The following is an 18,388-nucleotide window of genomic DNA, read 5'->3' as shown; positions in this document are numbered from 1 at the left end:
TGGTATACATGAAAATGGGAACAGCGCGGCATCTACTAACTCGGTTTTCTGTGCTACATGGACATATCGAAACAAGCAACCATTCACGGTTCGTGCACCAGCTGCTCGTTGGCCAAGAATCTGTACGGTGTGAAGACTGAAATTTTAACTGTCATGCGAATCATGAAGCAGTGACCACCATTGTTTCAAATTAAAATAATTGCGTAAGGATCACTACAATCGGCTGAGAACAAAAAGAAGCTGGCTTTCGCCTTCGAGTCCTCTTTGGGGAATGCATGCAGAAGGGACCGTGCGACATTTCAGCAATGAAACACTGTTTCATGTCGTGGTGTTTGTCACTTTTGCTTATTTAAAGGGCAACATTTTATTAACATCAAGACTACAGATTTGTGGCAGGAGCCCTGCACTTTTATTCAGTGTGTTTTTTTCATAGTATACAATTGTATTGATCCATTATTCTGTTTGTTTGTGTCCAACACAACAGCTGGAGAGCTTTTTCCACAACACCCACCTCCATGATGCCCTTACTTTTGCATTGTAGAGTGAAAGAATGTGTGCTCTGGAGAAATTTTCTCCACGAGATTTGCAACAAATCGAGATATTTATCAAGCCTGCCAAACAGCCCTACAATAATTATTCTTACTTGTGAACGCAAATGCAACTTCTTCTTCAATTACTCCAGCATGTTTAATTACCTGCTCGAGGGGGGTCCCAGATGCCAAATTACCTGCTCCAGAGTGCTCCAAAATTGACATTTGTGCTGTTCCAAAGTGCCAAAAATGAAAATTTTGCTGCTCCAGAAATTGTTCCATATATCAAAAGTCCTTGGTAGCATCGCTGCAAATGACCAACTGTGATTAGTTGGGTTATTGTTGAGTCCCCTTTTCTGAACTCACATTTGTACTCTTTTAATGCATCATTATCTTCCAATAACTTGTGTATACAGCTTGCAGTGATGTTCTGCAACTTTCCAGCATTGGGAAGTTAGTGATATTGAACAATAATTCTGAACTAGTAATCAGTCGCCTTTATTAAATGGAGGAATCGCAGGGGTGGTCTTCCAGTCACCTGGCAGTTCAGTTATGAGTGACATGAAATAAAATGACAGTAAATTTTGCAAGTTCAGTATATTATTTGAGGAATATATTGTGCAAGAAATATGCTCAAACAGTGTGTTCCTCAAGCGATATGTGACTGCATCAAGCAAAATTTGAGTGATATGTGAATTCGCTCTTTGCTTAATTAAAATTTAATTTTTCTGTTTAGAGTTGATATGGTACTTGCAAAATTTGTCTTTCATCGCAAGAGCTGCGACTACCAGCCATAAATCAAGTTGAGAAATTCAATTTCATTAACCAGAATTGCTGAGCAAAGCACTGATTTTTAGACATCCATCCTTGAAACATGCAGCGAAATAAATTAGTGAAGCCTTCATTATGCAACCTAATAACATCAAAGTTTGGGCTAGTTGTATCTTCATGTTTCAAGGTAAGCAGCATGACTTGAAATGAGGGGGAAAAACAGTGAGAACAAGGACTAGCACTGTTGTTCAGCGCTTGTTTACCTTGAAATTCATCATACACCGAGGGGCAAAGGTATTTGAATTTTCTAGGTTATTTTGTGGCACAGTTCGGTATCGGACATCTCGAAACTGCTGCTAGTTGCCAACTGAATGAACATTCCTTGAGTGATTACTACCTCCAACTTTATATAATAGCAATATGTTCTTTGTAACTCAAAATGGTTTATTATAATGTCAAATGGAAATTTTCATCAAGCTACCAGTAAAATTCGTTGCTTAGTATTGGCTGCATCTGTGTTGCTGAAAAGGCTGAAAAAAAGGCAGTTTATTAAAATAACCACTATTTTATTTTTAGAGTCCATCTATGCACAGCTCTTTCAAACTTCTACACTGCCTTTCTAAACTATTTTTGAATGGGCATAGTTAGTCTAGCACAAACCGCATGCAGTATGTTTTCCTTGTCAGTCAGCAACAAAGTAATAGTGATGTCCTTGCACAGAGCACATTTGTATTCTTATAATAATGACAATTTCTTTGTGCACCTTTAAATGAGAAGCACGGTTTTACAGTTCTCCAAGTTATAATTGAAAATAAAATTTCAGTACTACTATAGAGTAAGTGCTGTTAAAAGGGGAAATTACTTGTTAAAATGGGAGCAGTGTAGCTGTAAGGATGTGTGCACTTATATCTATGAATTAATTCAGAAGTGCGGCTAAGTCTGGGCCAATTCATCTTTCTTGTTTGTTTGTTTTCCCAGTGGAGATGGCTAATACCTACTGCAGGGGATTGGCCAAGGGTTAGATGAAGTAGGGAGAAGGAGTTTCGTTTAAGTAGAAACAGGTGTAATATTTGGGAAATAAACAAAGTGGTAAAAGAAAACAATGCGAAGCGCTACAAATCTAACTAAATAGTTGTTGTAAAACTATTAGTAATTTCTTCTATGGTGGAGCGAATCTCCCTGTTACAGTGACCAATTCAGGAGGCTCCAAGAGGAAGAATACCAAAAATGGAAAAAAAATTCACTACAGTCTGAGTACATTTTAGTTTTAATATGTTTGTTCTTGTATATGCAGACAAATAACATAATGCTAAAATTTATTATCTTCACCGAACGGACACAGTGGACCAGCTCTGCACTGATAAAAGTTTGAGGATGGTATTTAAAACATCTTAAACGTATGAAAGTTGCTTAAATTTTTTTACTTTCAAAGAAATATCTGCACCAAATTGATGCTCTGCAAAATTAGTTATTCGCCTCGTGCGCCACCGATGGCGGTGCTGCGAACGGCGCTCCGGTGACGCAAAGGCGGGGATTCGGCTTCTGTCGTCTGCCAGGCTCTGGCTAGAACAGCAGCATTTTCGTTATAGTTCGCTCGCGTCAAATGGCGTTCCTCGACTACTAGCTGTATTTTCTTCTAATGATAGTTCTTGAGATGGATGCTGTAGGATTACAGGAGGTTAAGAAACGTTGACATTTAACGTATCTTAGCCATCGCGGTCAGGATCATGCCCCCGAGTTCGTAGCGTTATGTAAACAGACTTGGGTTGAACGAAAATTCACACTCGACTCCCAGTTGTAGTCGTGTGGACCTGTTTACACAGAAAGTTTGCCGACAAAATAAAATTGATAACTTCATCGACCAGAGGGTTATTGCGGACAACTAGCGTAGATTGGGCGAGTCGGATGCACATTAAAACTTCTTACACGTACTATTGGCTCCGAATGAAACGCCAGCAGTAGTGCGCATGGTACAGGTCGCACCCTTATGAAGAGATAGATACGCTCTTGCGGTTTGCCTCTCGTGAGCCAGATTCATGCTTTCGATTGCGCAGTGCTGTCTAATCGGGTGTGCGTGCCTGTCAATGGTGATGACAATACGGCGCGCATTAAACAGATCATAATGCTTGGGGGAACGCGCTCCGCTGTTCGTGTTTCATTTGTCACCGATAGTACAGCTTGGTAAATAGTAGGAAAAATCGGCGAATGTGTCCAGAAGAGGAGAAAGAGCTCTTTCCCACCATTCTTCTGGCCCCTTTGGCTTGTTATTGCTGTTCTTTACCGCGCTGTGACAAGATCGAATGTGTTAAGGTGAAATATCTTAGAAGAATGGACTGTTGGGCGAGTTGGTATTTCATCAGGTGAAAGTAGGGGTGTGCGAATAGTGAAATTTCACCTCGAATCGAATTCGAATCGTAGTGCCGAATAGTGGCCAAAAATATCGAATATCGAATAGTATATTTGCACGAAATGTGTACCGCCAGTTACGGCAAGACAAAGGAAAAATCAGGCACGCTACGGCGTGCCGACAGTTTTATTACGCACTTTTTCGGGAGTGGCCTTTGTTTCAGCTTTTATAGGCGCGCACGCATGTTGATAGAAGAGCCGCCATTCCAGTCAGCAGCGCCACTCCTAACCTTCTAACGGCTAACAGAGGGAGGGGGAGGGGGTACGGTAGCTACTTTTTTTTCCCATGGTCGCGCAATACGGCTCATCTGACAACGGTAATGTTGTGCTTCATCGCGATGGGTGCTCCGGGCCCAAAAAACTTGGGGCGCCCGTTCACGCCGGAACGATGGGAGTTTCTGAACGAGCGATTCGGTGCGGCAGTGGCGACTGCCCAGCGTGAACAAATTTTTACATGCAAAGCCGGGGGTTTCGCAGGCCAAAGTCGGGACGTTTTACGGCGCTTGCGGCATACGCGACCGAACTACGCAAGAAGTCCCTGCCTTCGTTCCGGGAGCGAAGTTGGGAATTGGGCTTGACAGTTTTCTCATGTGTTTTTCTACGTGCGGAAATGACATAATCTCCTTTAAGGTTAGCATGCGCTCGCTTTTGAACCAGGATGTCGGTGAAAGTTTTAACGAAAGGCCTACTGTAACGACGTTAGCGTTAGTTTTAGCCACCCCACCCTAACCAAGTTGCACCTTTGGCCTTTGTCGCGTTTTAGGTATTCGTCCTGTCGAATTATTCGAAACTTCGAATACTAGCTGTTCGAAAGTTGAATCGAATTATTCGATTAGGTACTATTCGATTCGAATTCGAAACTCGAATATTCGCACATCCCTAGGTGAAAGCCTTGGATTCCTGATCAAACGCGAAAATTTACCGTCGGCGTCCCGAGTCGACAGCGTCAGCACGAGTGATGTAAAAATCATCACATGATGACGTCACCTTATGACGTCCTCATGACATCACATACCGCCAAAATTTGTGACGTCACGTCACATGATGGTGTCATCACATGAAATCGTCGGTTTGCATTGCCTCCGTGATCGATGACGGCGGCAATGCAAAACCAGGTGATGTGTGATCCTGGAGGCAGTGAAAAACTACGTCACGTCCATAAAGCATTCGGAGGGGGGCGGCGACTGAAGAAAAAGAAGATGGCTTTCGCCTTCGAGTCATCTTAGGCAAATCCATAAGCGACCCTGTGAGTGACCGCATCACGCCCTATCAGGAGTCGGCTGTTGAGAGTGATTTACACTATTTTATTGCAAATACATCTTATTACGACTTTGGATGCGAAAGCTTTGTATTTATCTACGTTAGTATGATTACACTAATTCCGTTCAGCATACTTTCAAACGACCGTGAACGAGTCAGCAAACGTTGATCTATTAACGTAGAGATTAAAATATGCTGCGAAAAAAAAAAATGTCAGTGATCGAAAACGGGCCGGAAAGTCATTTTGAATGCGTCACGGCCATAGAACAGTCGCGAAAAGAAATCGTCGCCATACATTCAGATGTACACATTGATGGCTAGCAGACGACACCAGGAGCAATCGACACTGAACATGCTCCTGACGGCAACTCCGCTCGATTTCGCTGGGCATTTCGCTTGAACATTCAGTACAAATTGCTTTATGAACTTGCCCACTAATGTTTCAATAACTCGATCAGGACAGACTAACCGGCAGCGTCGAGCAGCCTTCACGTAGCGAGCGCGCGAAGAGTGGCACCCGAGTCCTCTCTCTGACGTCACACGCGAGAGGGCGCCACTCAAAGATCTCGAGGCGAATAGCTTGGCTCAAAAAGTGTGTCGTGATCGCATGTGTCCTGAATCTATCTGTTTGTAGGTATGCTGACATGGGAAGTACTGTGACAGCTGGGACACTAAGGCTTGCTCTTACCTAGCTGTCTGACATTTCATTCAGAAATAGTCCTCTATGGACCAGCTGAGCCGTTAATCTTGCATGAGCTGGCACTAAACAAGGAACATATAAAATGTGAGAACCACTATTTGAGCAATGTACATAAGGATAAAATCTGTCAGTGTGATAACAGACGAGATGAACTGACTTTTCTTAGGGTTAATATACTTGCCAGAGATTCAGCAAGAACTTCTGGTACAGGGTCAGAAACCCTAAGAGAGAAGGAACAGTTGAAACCAGAGGAGCAAAATTCCAATACCATTTTTTTTTCCGCATTTTGAGTCTGTCGCAGTGACTATTGTTTGTTGGTCTCATTAAATGATCTTGTAATATTTAAGGTAGTATAAGAGACATGTTTCGTTGTGCTAGGATAGATGTCATCAAAAATGATTGCTACTCATCCTCAGCACTGCCAGTAGGTGGAATCTGATTCCTTCCTCCAAGGCACCAACCAGACTGGGTATGAAGACAACCAAAGGTGTACGGAATTTTGCATACAGGCATCTCCTTCTTTCTTCTTGTCTTTGCCTTCTTTAATGAACTAGAATACATATGGTTTAAATCTTACTTCAAAAGCGATCCTGCAAAAAGAAATGAAGAAAGAAGCGTTGACGGTGATGAATTTGTTGTGCATATAGTAAATCATAAGCCTTCTTACTTGTTTCACTTGTGTCGGTTTTCGTAAAAGCTTTGTGGTCTTAAATTGATTGCTACATTCATTCAATTGTTAGCGCGCACGCAAATTCATATATATCGTAATAGGAGAGAAGCAAGCAAAAATACTACTTTCTCAGCTAGTCTGTCACTAGGCCTTCTATTCTTTCGGCCTGTGCAATGCACTGTTATACTATTTAGCTTCTGTCTGTCGGTTTGCACGTGTGCTTCTGATACAGCATCAACAGACGCAGCTGTCCAGTCTCTTTGCAGAAGTGGTACAGTCAAACCCGACTATATCGAACTATCCCTTATCCCTTATATCGAACTGTTTTCGAACACGACACCGCTTTAATGTCAATTCATCTACCGCGACATTGAACAAAAATCGCCGCAACACTTCAAACATCTGGCAGCGCGACACGCCCCAAGAAGTTGGCTTTCCCTCGCCAAAAGTTTGCTTTTTCTCGCGGTAGGGGGCTTTCCCGCATGCATTCGGGAGCTCGGGTGGTGCCAAGGCAGACTTGAGGCTTTAGGTGTCCGACGAGTACGCACATCTGCGTATGAAGATGTTGAGGCACTGCTTACATCGATGCTGTATATTCTCGCGTGTAATGCCCCTGCGTATAACCCGCACCCCCAACTGCAAACCGTTGGGGGCACATTGCCGTCAAACTGCCTTCCTTGCATTATCGCGAAGCAGTGCTGTGAAGCCAACTTACGCACCGAAGTTCGCACCGAAAATGGGATGACCTGTTTAAAAGTTTTATATCGAATTATACGATATATCGAACTAATTTATTTATTTATTTATTTTTTGCGAGTTCCATGTATGCGGGTTCGGCTGTAGTACATAGGCGTTGTACATCATGATCCACTCGGATTATTTAAACTTTGCTGCAGTGACTCGCCCTTTAATTTTATTCTTCCCATCAAAATTGTTCTTTCTGTTTGAGTACCACCCCTCCCCTTCCTCAGAGGCCGTGCTATCTCGATTAATTAGTCTGGCGAAAAGCGGGAAACACAGATTGTGTCGTGCTAGGAGGGGGTGGGGGGTGGCTAAAAGCGCACAGTGGCCGCGTGTTTCGCCGGCGTTTTGTCTCGCGTCACCTTGCGGCGCCGATCCGCGGAGCGCGCGCCCGTTTCCCACCGTCAGCGTGCACATCTGGATGGTCACCGGCAGTTCGAACAACACCACTTCATTACACCGCCCGGCGATGTTGGGGGACTTCCGATCATGGCGCGTACAGGTGCACGGGGCCGTGCCATATGGCTATGCGGCGCGCGCGCGCCCCATTTGGTCCTGTTGCCTCTGCGGTGCCGGCTTTCATTGATCAGCGGGCTTCGCGGCCGGAATAGGCTGTTCTCACGCTCCGCAGTTTATTTTTGTCTGCTGCCCTCAGTGCTTCGGCCGCACGCGGGTTGTGCGCCGGGGGCGTAAGCTGAAAGGGGGTCACGAGGGGGAGGCGTGGAAAATGTTGCATAAAGCCAGCGCTAACTAACCGTGTGTTGAAATCGCACTCTCGAGTGCTCGGCGGATCCCTTTCAGCCGGGCACGGGGACCGGAGAGGTTGGGCTGAAGAGCGTGTGGACTCCGGGATTTGGGTGGGTGGTGCGGTTTCGAGAGTCGCCCAAAATCTGTCGCCGAAGTTATTGAACTGTGGGTGCCGCGTTTGCATTAAGCTACGTTTGTGCCGTTACGAAGACTGGCGCGCGCGCTCCGAGCTCGCGCATATGGCGCGCGCTGTGCAGATGGCCGTGTTTAGTTACCGCAGCGGTTGAACTGCGCCGCGTCGCCTACGGTTGTGGTCGCGCGTTTTTAATCCCGCTGGCCGTAACAGACACGTTTCCCACGCGGGAGACTTGGAAGACGCAGCAGCGCGTGTTCGGTACACACCCGATCACACCGCTGAACGCCGGTTGGTCGAAATGGATCGGCGGGGAACTGTGCGATATACGGTGGTATTTGCCTCATTCTGGGCACCACTCCGCGACGCGCTCTCCAGCCCAGATTATCTCTCTTCTTTTGCCTGTAGCGCCTTCCTCGGCTGGTAACTGCCTGAGTGAATGTATTGTTCCGTCTTTCTGTACCAATATTCCTTGTTATCGATCTAAAACCTTCGCCCTTCGGGTTAAACTGGCAGTTATTATTATTATTATTATTATTATTATTATTATTATTATTATTATTATTATTATTATTATTATTATTATTATTATTATTATTTAGTGTTATGGAAACCTCAAGTAATCTTGAGCATGCGTATTAATGAGAACTACTGGACAATAATGCCAAAGAAAGTATAGGGGATGTTCTTTGGAGTAATTAAGATATAAATGTGAAGAAAGTAAAGTGGACGAAAAGATAACTTGCCGCCGGCAGGGGCAAGTTATCGGCAGGGGCAAGACAAAAGCGGGGGTAGCTCAGGCGTGCTGGCATCATTGAGTTCGCGTTGAGGTAGACTCGATGAATGGACTAGTTTTTTATTTGAATCGCGTGCCAGTAATCTGCTGACGCCAGTCACCTTTGTCGCTTTGTATTCGGGAAGAAACATGAGCCCTGCGCATTCCTCTACCTCTCGCTGTGCGTGTGTGTCCGTGCGTGCTAACTCTACTGTTCATGTTTCTCACAGATACATCGCCGAGTCTAAAGTCGTCTTTCTTGCAATTTTTCGGAGGGTCGCTGGAAAGCCAATAGAGAGAACCAGATCCGTATATCGAAGGATATACGGCTCTGGCGAGAACCGTAGTTTCGGGGCCAACCAACCATCGTGGACGCCCCCGTTAGTGATGTTATTCCGCCGAAAAAGAGTTATTATTGGTGTTGTATAGCAGGCTTGTATATATATATTAAGTACTCTACTCAAGTTGCTCTAGCTTAAATATTTTAAAGATTGATTAATGCGAAGCATTTCTTTGCGAACTTCTGCCACTTTGAGCGTATCTATCTGTCTGTCTGTCTGTCTGTCTGTCTGTCTGTCTGTCTGTCTGTCTGTCTGTCTGTCTGTCTGTCTGTCTGTCTGTCTGTCTTTCTTTCTTTCGTTTCTTCTTTCTTTCTTTCTTTCTTTCTTTCTTTCTTTCTTTCTTTCTTTCTTTCTTTCTTTCTTTCTTTCTTTCTTTCTTTCTTTCTCTCTCGCCAGCCGCCTACGACTTTTGTCTGTCTGTCTGTCTGTCTGTCTGTCTGTCTGTCTGTCTGTCTGTCTGTCTGTCTCTGTCTGTCTGTCTGTCTGTCTGTCTGTCTGTCTGTCTGTCTGTCTGTCTGTCTGTCTGTCTGTCTGTCTCTGTCTGTCTGTCTGTCTGTCTTGGAAATGCTCTGAAAGCGGAGTATTTTTGGTGTAACTTATATATACATTTCGTAGTATATTGTGCTCGGTATTTTAAATGCTTCAAAGGAAAATGCAGCCCCTTAACAAAAAGCACAAAGACCAGTGCACCTAGCAGGGTGTAGGCTGCGTACACACACAAACTTGACAGGGCCGTGCTGCCTTAAGTCCTGGTCAAACGAGGGACCAGCGGTACGACATTCAAAGCGACTCGTGTGCACACAAAGAAGAAACTGGATCCTCGACACACACAGGCTACGGTCGCCGCAGCGAGACAACGAAAGAAACTGCGCTCTGCAGCACAGCATGATGAATTTTTCTCCTTCAAGGAGTCGGCGCCCGTCAGCTGGGCCCCATGCCCTATCTGTGTATACCTTTTGCAAAAACGAGTCGAGCGAAATCGCAGCTGTTTTAAAATACCCCGCGCTTCGCGTACTTTTTCTGTGGTATCAAACATAACCGTCGCTTTTAGCTCACCCGTGGAGCGCTTAAGCATTTTCAAAAAAAAAAAAAAAAAAACGGAGGCAAGCCTTCGGATGAGCAGTTCGAGGAAAAACTCATCTTTCAGGCCAATAGAACTTTTTCTTTGCGGTAGACCGTTTCGTTGTGCTTATTTTCGAATTTCACAGGAAAAGGTCTTGGGAGTATCGTCAAAGTAACGAAATACCTTTTTCCGAGTGTTTCGTACTCTGCTCAGGTACTCTACCGAATTCGGTATTCTTTGCTCAGTGTACTTAGTAACTCGGTAACTAAATACATTTTTGAAGTATCTTAACGTATTGTTCTGTTGCACAGCATAGCTGAGTGACAGATGTATTTACGGAGTTGGCCAGCCCTTGTGCTGGCGGTAGGTAGCCAAGGCGTTGTTATTACAGAAGGTTTATGGTTACTGCATATTGTTCGAGCGCCTGCGGAGACAGATAAGCAAGCGGTGACGTATCTTTCCATTCGTAAGTTTGTGGAACGAGACGGTGTCCGTGTCATTGTGTTGTAGTGCATATGATAGATTCGAAAGCCTTCCTTGTAATACTACGGCGCCGAATTTTTGTCTGATTCTTAGTTTTCTTTTTATCAACCTCACCTGGCCATCTTTTTATCTACGCGAAAGCGCGTGGTGCACGTGACATTGCGTTACGTGCTTTTTGGAATTCAGCAGGGATTGGGAATTGTGGTGCATTGTATTGCCTTGAAATCGAGGTGGGATTAAAAAAAAGGAAAAGAAGACTAGCCTCAGTGAATTTTTCTTTTGCTGGATGTTACACTGTTTTCTTCTCTTGTGACTGGGGCCAGCAAGAACATTTTGTGTTGTTGTTTCCGTCCTGTGCAGGCAACTGAGGAGTTGCCCGTGCAGACGTATTTGTTTTTCGAGGCTCGCTCCGGAGTGCTCTATAACCGGAAACTAGCTGTTACGCAAGTTTCGAGTCTGTCGTTCAGCGGTCAGAAAACAGACTGCTCGAGTTTTTGAAGCAGTAGCCGGGTTGACTTTTCCGGTGCTCCGCTTGCCTGTCTATTTGAGCGTTTCCATACCCCCTCCCCGCTCTTTTTTTTTTTCCCCTCGTTTTAAGTTTTCACTCGCATTTACTAGTGTGGTAACATTGAGGCAATCGTTCTAAAATGGCTGATTTTGTGTGTTCCTTTCAGGCATAGTCTGGGCGTCATTTCCATCAAGGAAAACCTGGAGATATGCGACAGAGTGACCGCTTCTTCATTTTGCAGGTACGTTGTGCAAGTCTTTTTTTTTTTCGTGTTTTTCTATAAGAGAGCTTTATCACCATCATTCACTTCAAGACAATTTCTTTCAGTCACCACCAGTTATCTTTCCACGTCGTGACCATCCATATAAAGTCAAATAAACTGCCAGTATTCCCACTCTTCATTCTCCTTCTTACCATGCGCAATAAATTATTGGGACGCCTTAATTAAGAGTCACGCATTACCGCAGAACCCGAGCTTCTAGATCTAATTCAGTCACGACTTATCACCTAATAGTATTGTTATATACAGAAAAGCTGTATATATCCTGGAATCCGTGAACAAGTGGCTAGTTTCCTCAGGCTTCCTGGAGGGGGCGGGGCAGAGCATGTCCGCGCTCTGCCAGGACACGCGCGCCGCAGGGTGACATTGAAAATTTAACAAGATAATAAAAGTCCTAGGGCCTTCATGTTTTATAGAAAAAACAGCGCGCAAACGGACGGGACGAAGAATGGTAACACAACACAAACGCTACCATTATTCGTCCCGTCCGTTTGCGCGCTGTATTTTTTCTATAATGTATTGCCAACTCGCCCAACTTTCAGTCTTCCTTCATATTTCGATATAAAACGGCTTAAATGGCCCCGGGAAAATGGCTTCTCAGCAATGCATTTGTGTTTAGAAGTGAAGCCGACTTTAAGGGAATTGGTGTAAGCTTGGTTTTTGCAAGCTGGCTTTCCCACGCTGTGTTTCAATGAAGCGAACTCATTAAGGAAAAGGTCGTCCACGCTGCAGCACAATGAAGTAAACGAAACCAGCAGCTGGCGAGTAACACGTTCTATTTATGTTCCGCAGTAGCTATGGTACGGCCACATACAAGGTGTTTTGTGTGACATCTAGTACTGCGGCGCACGAGGTGTCGCGACTGTCGAGATCAATGTAGCTACTGTGACCACGGGTAATGGCGACTTCCACCTCCCCCTGTTGCCGCTGCCGCGCAGTCATCCCACTACCCCACTTCTAGTTCAGTGTAGTCGAGAAAAGGACGTCCGTGCGCGCGCTGCTCCTACTTCGACAGCGTCGGTTCGCCTGCTTACGTCACCAGTTGCTGTTCTGGGTGTGCCGTAGTACAGTGAACTAGAAGAGGGGTAGTGGGCTCAATGGCGTTGAATGCGTGAATTCACTAGTGGTCTCCTGGGTTACAACGAATACACCAGAGCACACGAACGCCGAAGACTGCCACGCCACTACCAGACACCCAAGTCAAGGATTAGTGTTGCCTGCAGATTTGTACAGTACAGATTTTTTATCAATATCGCGTGACAGTCAGGCTCCTGTCGTTTGCGCGCGCAGCGCGCAGCACGCACGCACGCAACGCACGCACGCGCACACACACACACACACGCACGCACGCACACACACACACCCACACATATATATATAATGTCGAGGTGGAAATGCCTAACCACAGCTAAAGTGACATCGACGCGACTAATTAACACAAGTTCGTTCATTAACTTTTTAGTTATTGACTCGGAGGCAGTTTATATTAGAAAGTTGTAGTGCGCGACAATTCATGACGTGCCAAGTGTTTTTTTTTTTTTTTTTTAGGAATCGCTAAAGTTGCACGTCATTTGAGATATTTATCACCGAATTTTAATGGCGATGTCGAAACTGACCGCCCCAGCGCGCAGGAAACGCTGTCTGTCTGTTACGTCATACCGGAACTACCCGTGGCAAGGAAGTGGCACATTTTAATTATAAATTGATTATAGGCAGCGAGCAAATATGGCATTGTCCTTAATCTTTTTCAGGCACATTTCATGAAACACCCTGCATATGGCTAATTTTGAGGAGTCGCCATATAGATTGCATGGTGACTTTTTAACGATTAAGGACTTTGGGGGTTTTATCTCCGCCGTGCTTTAACTGTTGCAGGAGAAGACTCCCCGTCATCATGGTGCGGAACCAGATGGCGCAGCGCGTCAAGATGGCTACGCAGTTCGTCGAGCAGGGCCGTATCCTTTGCACCTGACTGTTGTGCCGCCAGTGGTAACTAAACGGATGCAGTTAAAGAGGAGGGATGGTAACGGCCGTCGGAATCGACGTAAACGCTAGTGTTACATCGACACGTCACTCTCGATTAACGGATACAAAACAGCAAGAGCGCTAAGGGACCACTCCGATATGTTTTTTTTTTTTTTTAAGTAGTGATGATGATTGGTTTTCTGTTTATTTGGCCCACAAGCGTCGGCTATTGGCGGAGAAAACGAGAGGCGAGGTTTCCTTTTGAAATTCGCTCCCTAAGCGCGGTGACAGCCCGTTAGTGTGACATTTCAGGGTATCGATGTATTAACTCCCCATTTTGGTCTGACCGGGTGTCTAACACCTACAGAACCGGATGCAGTTTAAAACCGCGAGTGACGTCACTGCAGCTCATGTCTACAAACGTAAATGAAAATCTTCCGACGGCTGGATTTGAACTCTAGCTGGGCCTCTCGAGGCATGATAGAACGGCTTTGAGAATGTCCCGCGTGCAAGCAAGCCCTTTTTCTAAAACGCTGAGTAGAATTTCTGTCATGCAAGACGGAGCGTTTTCACAACGCTTAGGGAGCGTCGTCGATTCACCGTTCAATCGAATCACGAGGTGCGGGTTAGTATTTAGGAAACGCTTTACTCATGTGACAAACGTAGGTAGGTGGTTTCGGCTGTAATTTTTTTTCTCGTGTTTGGGCTTGTTCTTGTTTTGAGAAAGAAATTCCAACATTCGCCGCATTGTGTCGTAATTAAGTGTAGTTAATTTTCTTTAATTTTTTAATTTTTTTAAAATCGATTGTTATTTGGTCTCGACCAGATGCTGTCCAGCTCTCATAGTTTAGCTCGCGAAGGTCGAGTGAATGTTTTGTTTCTGCGCCTTTTCAGGCTTACGTCAATGTCAAAAAGAGACACACTGCCCTCCTGCCTCGGATCCTCGGTAGCGTTGGCTAGCGTCCGCAAGCGGCGCTCTTTCCCCGTCCTACACTCGTGTACCGGAACCGAGGGTTTTCTTCAGGCTCACGTAGTGACCCCCCCCCCCCTTTTCCATCTCTCCATTTTTCTTCGCGGCGGATTTCCGGTGGCGACGTTGCGTGTCCTAGTCTTTACACAAGCAGTGCGTTTTGTATGAAGGCATTTAGGCATGCACCTTGATTCTCGCTAAAAGCGTGACTCCCTCGAGAGGGAGGGAGCGCTACCTTCCGTTTGAAATTTCGACCGCTTTCGCGCCGCTACAAGCCGTTTCTTACTTTGATGTTGCGATTGCCGCCGCACGATATACGGCTACGCGCTTGCTCCTTCGTACAATTCGTGCATTCGGAGTTTCCCAACAGGTTGGCGTCCGCCCATTACGTCAATTCTGCACACGCAGGCTCAGCCACTCGCTGTTTATCCCCTGCCTTACACTGCATTGTGTGTGAGCACCGCGGCACACGCTGCCGATCCGCGAGTTCGGGCCGAACACTGCGTTTCATTGAATTCACTGGCGTTACCGTGTTGCGGAGCTGCTGTTACAACAGGCGACACGAGCAGCAGCATAGGCGACGAGTCCATGTCTTGCACGTCATTGTACCGAGTGACCCCTGCTTGCGTATGTAGTAAAAGCAAACTGAATCGGGGACCGCACGCCGATGTTGCTCCTGATTAAGGAATTTTCCCTTGACGACATGTCAGATGTTCGCATCGGACCTGACGTGGTCACAGATCCTGCGTTCCTGGTGTCTAGACAGCTGGAGGACTTCGTCACGTGGACCGATTCGTCGGCCATCAAGAAGCACTGTGGCTGAATACAATGACATGGTATGTACTACATCTTTAAACACTCTGGGGCCGTGTCATGTGGGGATAATTACCCGTAAAATCCCGAGCAAACGCACCCCCCCCCCCCCACGGTGAAAGATAATCCGATAAGATTTGGAGGGGGGGGGGGCGCTTGCTTGGTCACGGTTCAAAATTCAAGATGGCGGCGGAAGAGCCACTCAGGATAAAGAAGCCACACCCGTGCTTCTAGTAAAACGCTTTATTGGACGTGCATGCATTCACTGTTTCAATTCACTTCATCGGGTAAATAAAAATAATGATTGAAGCAGTGAAAATGGTGGGAGGGAAGTGGGGGGGGGGGGGGGGGGAAGCGCTTGCTCGGGATTTTACGGTATATCTCGTCATTCGTACCGCTGGGCGAGTGGCCGTTTTCAGTGACAGCGGTGGCGTGGCTTCGGGCGACCAAATGACGGACAAAAAGAAAGTGCGTGCAAGGGGTGTGTCGAGAGCAATTGCGACGTAATACAGACTGGTGTTGCTATTCTTAAAGGAGTCCTGACACAAAAGTTTTCGCCCCGCGTTTTTTTGCTGCAATGTGTTGCTGGGGGCCTGTTAGTCAAAACACGGCACATCGTTTGCTGCAGCGCGCGACAGATAATTAATTACAAGCTCCTCATTACCGACACAGCCTCAGTTTCGGTATGACAGAGCTCCAAAAACAAGCCGCCGGTGCAACTATCACCACCTAGCGAGTGAAACGCTCGGTCACGTGAGCACACAGAACAGTGACGCATTTCCGCGCGGTCTGTCGTCGTCGGGCTCATCGTCGTCTGATGGCGACGATTTTCTTGCGGCGGAGATGGAAGGAATTTTCGACGTGACGAATCACTTCAGGTTTGACTCGCTGGCGAGGAGCGATTCGTCGAGAAGCGCGTCAAAACAGAAATGGCGGCTACGACGTCATTATAACTTGTACCGGCTGCAACGGTTACGTAGGGGAAGTAGGGCGGTCACCTCGGGTCACCTCCGAGGCTGTCAATGCACCAGGTGCGGCCTATAATGCTGGATCGCGCTCGCGAACTTCAAAATTCATATAAAATACCTTCCAAGCTTTATTCGCTGTCGATATTTTGCAGATGGTACACGCACGTACACGGGAATCGATCCAGCAGGCTATCTCGGCCGCGAAATTTTGTGTCAGTACCCCTTTAAATATTGTGCGAGACGAACGATCCACGGCTTCCAGAGCCAGTAGCACATCTGTTGCGTCGTGTTTTCAACGTGACGCTATTCACTGAAGTCGCGGAATACTTCGCTCGAACCACGTCCGCCGCCGTTGCGGTATATTCGTTCGCACAAACGTTAATATATATATATATATATAGATAGCTAGAAACGCGGCCAGTACACGCTTGAGAAAGGCTGTGCGTGGAACAGCAGGAAAACCGGTCCCCCAAAGTGCACCTTCTGAAAATCATTCTTTTTAAATCATAATTACGCACAAGTGCTGGGCTCTTGCAGGCTTTGCCAATCGCGGTGTTCTCTTCCGAGTGAACCCTTTCAGCGACCGAGAGCCCACTCGAGGTGGCCGCACCAACAAGTGGACGCTGCTATTGGCGACTCTTTCAAGAGATGATGACCCATGGCACAGGCGGGTTCAATGCGAAGTGGTGCGGCTAGTTTTGGCGCGCATGCGCACCCCTATTGCGGGCATCGATCTGTCCTACAATCACACATGCTCACTTTCTTTTTCTTTTTTTTTTCCTTCCTTCTTTTTGTTATCCTAGTATTGCATTGCATAAGGCCTTGGAGGGAAGAAAGAAATGCCGGCAGAATAGCTGTATGGATTATTCCGCAGCCGGTGTCGACGGCGTGTGATTGCTAGCAAGGATGGAGAGACGGCAGTGAACGGTCCTGTCGAACTCCGGCTGGAGTGCTCAGATCACGACACTGAGCGTGTGTCGTTGTCTTGCAGTGCTGCTTGGTCGAAACACGTTACCCATACCTTTTGGTAGAAACCGTCGTGTTTGTTTGCACAACATATTTTACGCGTATTTCTGCGGTCGCCGCTAGCTCCGTTTTGTCTTGACGGCTTGCGCTCGTTTGTTGTTCATGTCTTCCTCTTTTTTGCACGTGTGACCAGTTCTGAATTATTATAAATCACGCACTGTACAAATTATAGGTTTTGCGTAATTCTTTTTTTACATTTCTGCGAGTTTCGGGAAGGCTGATGAATATATAAGTCACTTAGGGGCACTTTTCGAGAGCGCCGGGTCCATCGGCTTTAGACGATTAGCTCGTATAGTATCACGTGGTTACATTACGCTTTTCCTTCTTGCGCGACTATTCTGCGTTCACGACTTAATTTTCTTTTGTCTTTTTTTTTTTTTCCCAGAGGGACGACTACGACCTTCTTTAGCGACCGGCTGGGCCCGGTTCCACTGTAAATAGGCGACCGAAGAGAAAGCACTGGTTGGCATAAGGAGCAAGGTTTGGTGGTCACGTACTCGCGGTGGTGCGAACGGTACCAGGGCATCAACTAAGCCTGCTCTTGGAGCTCCTGGAGCAACCTGAAGCACAACTCGAGACGTCCTCGCATCGACCAAATCTGACCTGCGTCAAGTGCCGATCAGTTGTATTAAACAATAAAAAGAACAGATACTCCTTTACTTTTCCTGTGGTGACTCGTGATCATAATCGCACCGCGCGTGACCATCCATATGCAATCTGTTGTTTTTATGATAAATGTGAAGGGTGGTCTTCCGAATCGAGGCCATCTGTTAACGGCAGTCTGCTCTATAGTGTCTGGTTAAAGTGGTTCTGACAGCAATTTGTGAAGCCGAGGTAACTGTGCCATACAAATCTGAATACAAGACGGTTCTGAGCAAGTGTGAAGCTCAGTAAAAATTGGTAATGACATTAAGGTCTATTTTCTCATGGCGCATCTACTGACGCCGACAGTATAGTGACGTCCGGCTACGGTATCAATTCTGGTGACACCACGCACCATTCATTCATTCATTCATTCATTCTCTTCACAAAAACATCACAATCTGGATGGTCTCCTGGGCTAAAATCTAATAAAACAGCTTGGCTGGGGCCCAGTCAAGCTGACCAGGAGACATGCTCCGTAATCGGGGCATTTTAAGCCAATCAGAGAGGCCGCAGCAGCCCTCTGGGCCAACGGGTTGACCAATGGCGAAATTTGACAATGTCTGGAATAGCACCCCAGTATGGCTGGTTCGTCA

At 46.2% G+C, this 18,388-nt stretch overlaps 1 protein-coding gene across 1 annotated transcript in view; it reads left to right on the top strand.

Annotated features, from left to right (window-relative positions):
• LOC119397337 (U3 small nucleolar ribonucleoprotein protein IMP3-like) overlaps positions 1–17,807 on the top strand; it is a 29,258-nt gene extending 11,451 nt beyond the window's left edge. The window contains 5 exon segments of the mRNA XM_037664773.2: positions 11,295–11,369; positions 13,284–13,363; positions 15,054–15,157; positions 15,159–15,179; positions 17,536–17,807. Coding sequence (XP_037520701.1) covers positions 11,295–11,369; positions 13,284–13,363; positions 15,054–15,157; positions 15,159–15,179; positions 17,536–17,559 — 304 coding nt within the window. The 3' untranslated portion in view covers positions 17,560–17,807.
• The last annotated feature ends 581 nt before the right edge of the window (positions 17,808–18,388 follow it).

The sequence above is a fragment of the Rhipicephalus sanguineus genome, chromosome 1 (genome assembly GCF_013339695.2).
Source record: "Rhipicephalus sanguineus isolate Rsan-2018 chromosome 1, BIME_Rsan_1.4, whole genome shotgun sequence".
Lineage (NCBI taxonomy): Eukaryota > Metazoa > Arthropoda > Arachnida > Ixodida > Ixodidae > Rhipicephalus > Rhipicephalus sanguineus.
Note: the sequence above shows the minus strand (reverse complement) of the source record. Positions and strands in the feature narration are given on the sequence as shown.